The 6,979-nt window shown below is 29.2% G+C and overlaps 2 protein-coding genes across 3 annotated transcripts; one reads left to right on the top strand and one right to left on the bottom strand.

Moving 5' to 3' along the window:
- Positions 1–480: 480 nt before the first annotated feature.
- LOC123300035 (myosin-2 essential light chain) lies at positions 481–2,925 on the bottom strand. Of its 2 annotated transcripts, XM_044882493.1 has the most exons (3): positions 2,785–2,925; positions 2,668–2,695; positions 612–1,076 (listed from the first exon to the last, which is right to left on the bottom strand). In XM_044882493.1, exons 1-3 carry the CDS (start codon positions 2,785–2,787, stop codon positions 664–666), a joined length of 444 nt encoding a protein of 147 aa, XP_044738428.1. In that variant the 5' UTR covers positions 2,788–2,925; the 3' UTR covers positions 612–663. The 2 variants fall into 2 exon arrangements, with proteins under 2 accessions (XP_044738426.1, XP_044738428.1); XM_044882491.1 differs by lacking the exons at positions 2,668–2,695; positions 2,785–2,925 and adding an exon at positions 2,195–2,327 and having other exon boundaries at positions 481–1,076.
- A 728-nt stretch (positions 2,926–3,653) lies between these two features.
- LOC123300461 (mediator of RNA polymerase II transcription subunit 8) lies at positions 3,654–4,856 on the top strand. The gene is made up of 2 exons (XM_044883039.1): positions 3,654–3,962; positions 4,199–4,856. The coding sequence occupies exons 1-2, from the start codon at positions 3,798–3,800 to the stop codon at positions 4,853–4,855; spliced, it is 822 nt and encodes a 273-aa protein (XP_044738974.1). The 5' UTR covers positions 3,654–3,797; the 3' UTR covers position 4,856.
- The last annotated feature ends 2,123 nt before the right edge of the window (positions 4,857–6,979 follow it).

Genomic DNA, 6,979 nt, shown 5'->3' with positions numbered 1-6,979 from the left:
ACTCTTCAGAATTTTATTAAACGAAGTTAAAAATTATTTTATGATTTTAATAAGCTCAAAAATCTAATTTTCAGTCCCGTTTTTTCAGCTTTTAAAATGGTCTGTTTGGAGTTTTTCTAAACATTAAACTGTTAATATCTCGAAAACCTAGGGTATACCTTTTACTTGGTTCAAAAAATGGCATTTGGCTGTTTGTTTTTATGGAGAGGGGATATACAAAAATTGGACTAATACGGTTTCTGGCAACTCTCGGAATATTAATCTAGAAGCTTATATTTCGCACAATCAACCCCATCCAGCGCTGGCGAAATATGAGGGGGTTGCCAGAAACCCTTTTGTCCAATCTTTGACTAGGGAAAATTGTAGGGGGTGACATGAAAAAATATTTATACTAAATTATAGACTTTATTAATTACTATAAATACTTACTGATTAGTATAAGTTTTCAAAAACACAAATAAAAATTATCAAATAAAATATTAAATTATTATAAAATACAAAAAATTGGAATGGAAACATCTTTTTAAGGCACAACAAAAAAACTTTAGAAATATTTTAAAATCAAATGCAAGAATTAAATAACTTTTAAAACCCAAAATTAAATTACAAAAATGTCATTCTCTAACTTTATTTAGAAAAGAAAAAGATTATTAATATAAAAAATTAACCGGCCATAATAAGACGAACAAATTCTTCATAATTAACATTGCCTTGTGAATCTTCTTGGCCTTGTAATAATTGTTCGACTTCGTCGTCTGTTAATTTCTCACCTAATGTTGTTAATAAATGACGGAGTTCTGCGGACGATATGTAACCATTACCATCTTTATCGAAATGGCGTAAACCTTCAATAAAATCATCGGCGGTATCAGCTGAACGTGATTTTGATATGGCTTGATAAATTGGTAAGAACACTTCAAAAGACACACGTTGGTCAGGTTTATGTTGTTGCGTGAATTTTTTTACTTCACTCTCGGTTGGATTCTGTCCAAGGGCACGTAAAGCATCACCAATTTGTGAAACATGAATTTTGCCATCACCACGTGAATCAAATAATTGGAAGGCCTCTTGGAATTCTATACAAAAAAAATAGAATTTTAATCAATTTATTACCCGACTATGCAACGCAAAGGGGTGTTAATGTATTTATCAGCGTATATATGTATGTATATCTGTTCCTTTGTGGCACTCTAGACTCCAAAAGCGTGGGCCGATTTTGATGATTCCTACGTTAATCAATTCTTCTTAATATTGCGAGTGTCACTAAACTCAATTTTGCGACAACCAGACCCCATATTATGGAAAAGAAAAAAATGAATATCGACGAATTATGTTAAGTAGGGTATCATTGATTATGTTAAGAATCATTTAAATCGGTTCTAGAGTTTGGTCTCTACAGCCCCACAAAGGACCAAACATACATACATAAGCTGGGGTATCATTGAATAATTATTTAAAATCTTAACTAAAAAGTGTGAAATAAAATAATAAATTTGAAAAATCAAAAACCCGACTTCGTCAAGGTGAATTAATCTGTGTAAAAAACGAACTTTAATTAAAAACTGAAAAGAAAAAAACAAGCCCAATAGTTTACATAGCGACTTAACAGTCGGAACTCATTCTTAAGCAAAAGAAATTAAATGAAAGAAATATCAAATGGAAATGCTCAGTTTAGGCTAAATTTACTTTTGAAGGAATTTCAAAGTCCAGAGAACATCACCGCCCATTTTTCAAGATAGATATTGCCTAAAACATTTCCATTATTTTACAATTTTTACGTTATCTCATTTGATTAGTTATTTCATAACTAGTATTTTCATAAATTTTAAATCGACTGATCCTTTTATACTGGTGTAAATTGGCTATTGTTGTATAAAACGTTGTTGAACTAAATATACAAATAAGGAAATTTAAATTTTAGATACAAGGACAAGCTATATTTTTAGGTGAATTTCACAGAAATGCATCTATTACGGGAATCCAATCTTCCAACCAATTTTTGTGGATTTTTAAAAACAGATTAAATTCTAAAGGACTACCTAGACTGAAACAACAATTGCAAAAATTGAAAAATATCATATTTCTATGATTTATATTTAATTTTTTTGATTACCTACTGTAAAATTCATCTTCTAAGCTTGTCTCTTATATTGGGACTTTTGAAAATTAAAAAAAATGTAAAAAAAGAACCGACCTTCAACAGTTGATAGCACAATTTTACCAGGTTGATCGTACAAATACATATTACAAAATTTTTGCAAACGTTGCAAAAAAAAATTAAATGTTACGTTGCGTAAAGTGAATATGCGACTAATTCACTTGTGAAAAAGAACCTTACTCATGTAAAGCAATTCATTATTTTTATACTTTCAAAACAAGGCCATATATGGGCAAAAATATATATACAACATATGATGAAATCATTTTTTGTTTAAATCGTTCAATTTCATAAATTAAGATCAAATTTTAAGACGATCAAAAATTATACATCGTTGAAAAGCTCAAGTCAATGAAATCGGGAATTTGCAAAGAATTTCTAGGATAACATAAAGAAAATTATTGAAATTCTTGCAATATTTTCTAGATTAAGAAAAAAAAGACGTTGTGAATCATACTTAAAGGTGGGGTAATACAAAGACCTAATTATTTTATACAAAACTTTCTTACCGGCCATCTGATCTTCTGTGTACGTTGCCTGTGAAAATCATTGAAAATACATTAAAAATTGTGTTGCAATTATAAAAATAATTAAATAAATTATCATTAACTAAAATGTAAACTTACCATTTTTGAATGCTATTTGTCTATCTTCTGTCAAAATTGTCTATGTAGGCGGAAATACGTCATTTCCCAGATAATTCACGCACTCATTTCAAATTCCGGATATGAATATTTTTCAAAGTACAAATTTTGATTTTTTTTTTATTAAATTTGTATTTATTTAAATATTTGATGCCAGAAAATTTACTTTTAAAAATTATTTATCACTTAAATTACGACGTAATTTATTTAAAATTCATTCGATTGTTTCTTACTTCCATATACAAGCTCCAATGTGGTACTTACTTAAAAGCATAGAAATATTAATATTAAATCAAAAGTGTAAAAATTTTCTGTGATAGATACACTTAATATCTTAGTTTTCATAAATGAAAAAAACATTTCCCGTGGAATGATGTGAATGGAGGGATGGAATAACTATTTTTTATGTAATAATACCTTGCATTTGATTTTATTATGCGATTTTTTTAAGTCCAAACGAACTCAATCTAACGGGCTACCTGTTATTAACTGTTCGTAGTTCCAATGAAAAGTTAATGAATTTTTTAATTCGAATTCGTCTACCGTATTTTTATTGAATCTATCGTTTTTTAAAGGCACTATCTATTGTTGTTTTGTTCAAAATGACCTGGCAACACTGTTCGGAAACCATCCTTGTTCCTTTCACCTTTGACCTTTGCTCCGTTAGTACAGTAAGAATAACGAATGCCATGGTATCATACGAACAAATTTGTATACAGAGGTTGTGTGGCGCTAACCAAGGATTTAATAGAATAAGTTTCGTACTTTTAATAGAACAAGTAAAATAAAATTAGCTATTCCATAATATTTGGAGACAAATTTTAAAATTTTATATAATGTTGAAATTCAAATTTTCAAATTAAAGAATGTAAATAAACACAAACGAAACATAACCTCTAAATATATGTCAATTATTCATTTGTTTATAAAAATTCTACCCTGAAGTACGAATTTCTAAATATTTAGATTGAGAAATTCGTAACTTCAGAGGAAAAATGCAGCGTGAAGAGAAACAATTGGAATCTGCTTTGGAAGCAATTACATTACGAGTAAACGATTTAAAAAATTCGATTGCTAATATGATATTTAAAATCGAACATGAATATGAAACATTGAATTGGCCTACGTTTTTAGATAATTATGCACTTCTATCAGGACATGTAAGTTATCCAATTTTTGTGTTTTGCATTATAAACGAAGAGCTCGAATTTCTAGAAGTGAAGTCTTTTCTACTATGAGTTCAATTGTTTTGTTTTTGGAATGAATTTAGATGATCAATCAATAAATTTCTATATTTTGGGAGTTGCTTTTGGCCAAAAAATTGCGCAGCCCATCAAATCTTACAAAAGATCCTTTATTTGACACTCAAAGAATCTTAAAATCTGGTTTTTTGCAGTTAACAGCTCTATCCAAAATATTGAGTCATGATAAATCACCTCCATTACGAAGTCTTACTGTTCTACCGCTGTTATTATCACCAGAGCGTGATGAAGCTTTGGCAGAACTTACTGAAGGTCGTGTCACAACATTCGCTCATGATTTAGTACCAAATTATCTACGAACAAAACTTGAACCAATGGCTGATATACGTATGGGACAATTAGAAAATAAAGCAGCAAGTTTAAGTTACGAAGCTGCGCAGAAACAAATCGCAGCATACCAAAAAGTTGTAAATCACATTTGGGATATCATCAATAAAGCACGTGAGGATTGGGAAAGTGAGTCGGGAGCGCGACAAGGTGCTCAACAAACTAGTTCAGTAGCTGATACACATCAATTAGTTGCGGCGGTTGGTATGGGTAAAGGATTAAAAATGCAAGGTCAACCTGTAGTAGGACCAGGTGGAACAGTTGGTCCAGGACAAATGCAACCGGGTGGTGCTATTATGGGTGCACCACAAGGAGTGCGTGGTAACACAATGCCACAAACTAATGCAAGTGGTCAACCTACAATGGGACCTGGAGGGGTAATGGGTCCTGGTGGTGGGAAAGCACCATCCGCTATTAAGACAGTTATTAAACCAGGCAATCAAATTCATCCTTATGGGCGATAATTAGTATAGTTTATAATTAATTTAATTTTTTTATAAATAAAAGTTTTTAAGTATATAATTTGTCTTTTAGTTTTTCAGATTATTGATTACTCACCTCCTCCCACGGGTGTCACTAAATTTTTAAGCTCAAGCAATTTTTATACCCTGTATATATGAAATATCAAGGTATACTAAATTTAGTTCCGAGTAGTAAATAAATTTTTGTTTAATTTCTTTCAAAACAATTTTATATCTCAAAAAAATGTTTCCACCAAAAAAGCCGTGTTTTTATAATAAACAACTTTTTCATCAAAAGTTTTGTTCTTTTTTATCTAAAACAAAATTGTATCTTTAACTGAACTTCAAGATCAGATTTCCACTCAAGATGCTTATGGAATGTCCATCTTTGATCCGAACAATTTTCGTTTGAAACATTTTTCTGTATCTGACTTACCTTGGAAGAAAGACGACATTAAAGGGTGGCTAAGGGCATACTGGATACCCTGCCATTAAATTTTGTTATTTTAAAATTCATTTTGTTTCTGCGAGAGATTTTGTTCCAAATATTGCTAATGTGAAGCCTAATGATGCATTTTCAACTGTTGTAGCTCGAAGGCGAATTTTTGGTAGAAGCCCACTTAAGCAGACACTGCTGCTTTTTTAATCTTCGTAAAACTACCAACAGGAGCCTTTTAACAAAAAATTTTACTACTTCGTTACATTTTCCTTCTATTTGTCCATATTTTTTAATCCTCGTAAATCTACCAGGAGCGCTTTGACAAAATATTTAGTAGAGGCTTCTAGGCTGTCTAAATAGTAAATGCTGCACTGGTAAGGCCCCCTAAAAGCATCACTGAGTTTCCATAATTAAGAAGAACTCTACACTAAGGTACAGGAAGCGTCAAATAAGTTTAAATACATCTGAAATACATTATCCGATACTTTCGATGCGAGAAGGTAAATATAGTAAAACAGTAAACATTTAAAACGTAAATGATATTCTTTTTTTATTATTATTTCAATAAGTAGTAGACACAAGAGATAAAATTTGCTAGCTAGCCTACAAATATATTATTATGGATTATTTCTTTTTATTGATCTATTGATTTGTTATTTAATTTTTATAATAATTGATCTATTTTTAAATTGGTAATAAAATTTAATTTTTTTTTTTTTTAAATATTTATTTTCGTTATTATTTTTAAAAATGAGTAATATTAATATAATTTATAATAATATAATGTGTTTGTGTGTGGCTTTAATAAAATGTTCAACAATTTATTTATTTTATTAATAATAATAATTTTTTTTTTAAACTTTTTACATAAATACATAATTAATTAATTAGTAATTATTAATTTAATAATAATCGGTGTAATTAGTGTAATGTATCGATTTATTTAAATTAATAATAATTAATCGTGTGTTAAATATATTTTTTTTAAATGTATACACAAATTATTCGATCATGGATTTTGATTCAAATTGAGCTTTGAATTATTTGTGTATAATTTTGAATTAAAATTTAATAATAATTAATATTTAATTATTAATTAATTAATTACTAAATAGCTATCAACAAACAACTATAGAAAATATATATCATTAATATTTTTACATTTTTTTTTTATTGCAAGTTTAATATGTTTGAAGTATAATCACTGTCTTTATGTCTGTCATGTTAATTTTTGTCATACTTTAAATACATAAGTAGTTGTGGGGCATTAACGAAAGGGGTTAAATTTAACTAAAGTATCTCGGTAACTACATTCGTTCCTTTATTTTATGTCGAAAACAGCACGGTTTGCTGAACTAAAAAATTGACAATTGATTTTTCGTTACATTTCTTCGGAAATGTTTTAAAGAAAAACGACAAAAATTTACTTAGCTACTATCACATTCGAATTGTCTAATTGTCGAATAAAAGTTTGTAGTATTTCTGTTAATTTAAAACAAGGGCAAAATATACATAGCTGCTACACAATGCTAGATTTTGAATGTCCGATTTATAACTCCTACCTAAAAGATTGAATTTCGTAAGCAGGATCCCATGTCATCAACTAAAAAATTTTATCAGTTCACCATCTTGATCCCTTTCCTTGGCTCACTGGCTACGATACCCTTGTCAAAAATTAGTCGTTGCAA

Source organism: Chrysoperla carnea, chromosome 5 (genome assembly GCF_905475395.1).
Source record: "Chrysoperla carnea chromosome 5, inChrCarn1.1, whole genome shotgun sequence".
Lineage (NCBI taxonomy): Eukaryota > Metazoa > Arthropoda > Insecta > Neuroptera > Chrysopidae > Chrysoperla > Chrysoperla carnea.
The sequence above is the reverse complement of the archived record's forward strand: the minus strand, read 5'-3'. Positions and strand labels throughout refer to the sequence as shown.

Excerpts from the sequence above, each read along its gene's own strand:
- LOC123300035 (XM_044882491.1), bottom strand. The coding sequence starts at position 2,243 with ATGTATTTGTACGATCAACCTGGTAAAATTGTGCTATCAACTGTTGAA. Across the intron at positions 1,077-2,194 it reads TGTGCTATCAACTGTTGAAG|AATTCCAAGAGGCCTTCCAA; the intron begins GTCGGTTCTTTT and ends TTTTTTGTATAG.
- LOC123300461 (XM_044883039.1), top strand. The coding sequence starts at position 3,798 with ATGCAGCGTGAAGAGAAACAATTGGAATCTGCTTTGGAAGCAATTACA. Across the intron at positions 3,963-4,198 it reads ATGCACTTCTATCAGGACAT|TTAACAGCTCTATCCAAAAT; the intron begins GTAAGTTATCCA and ends GGTTTTTTGCAG.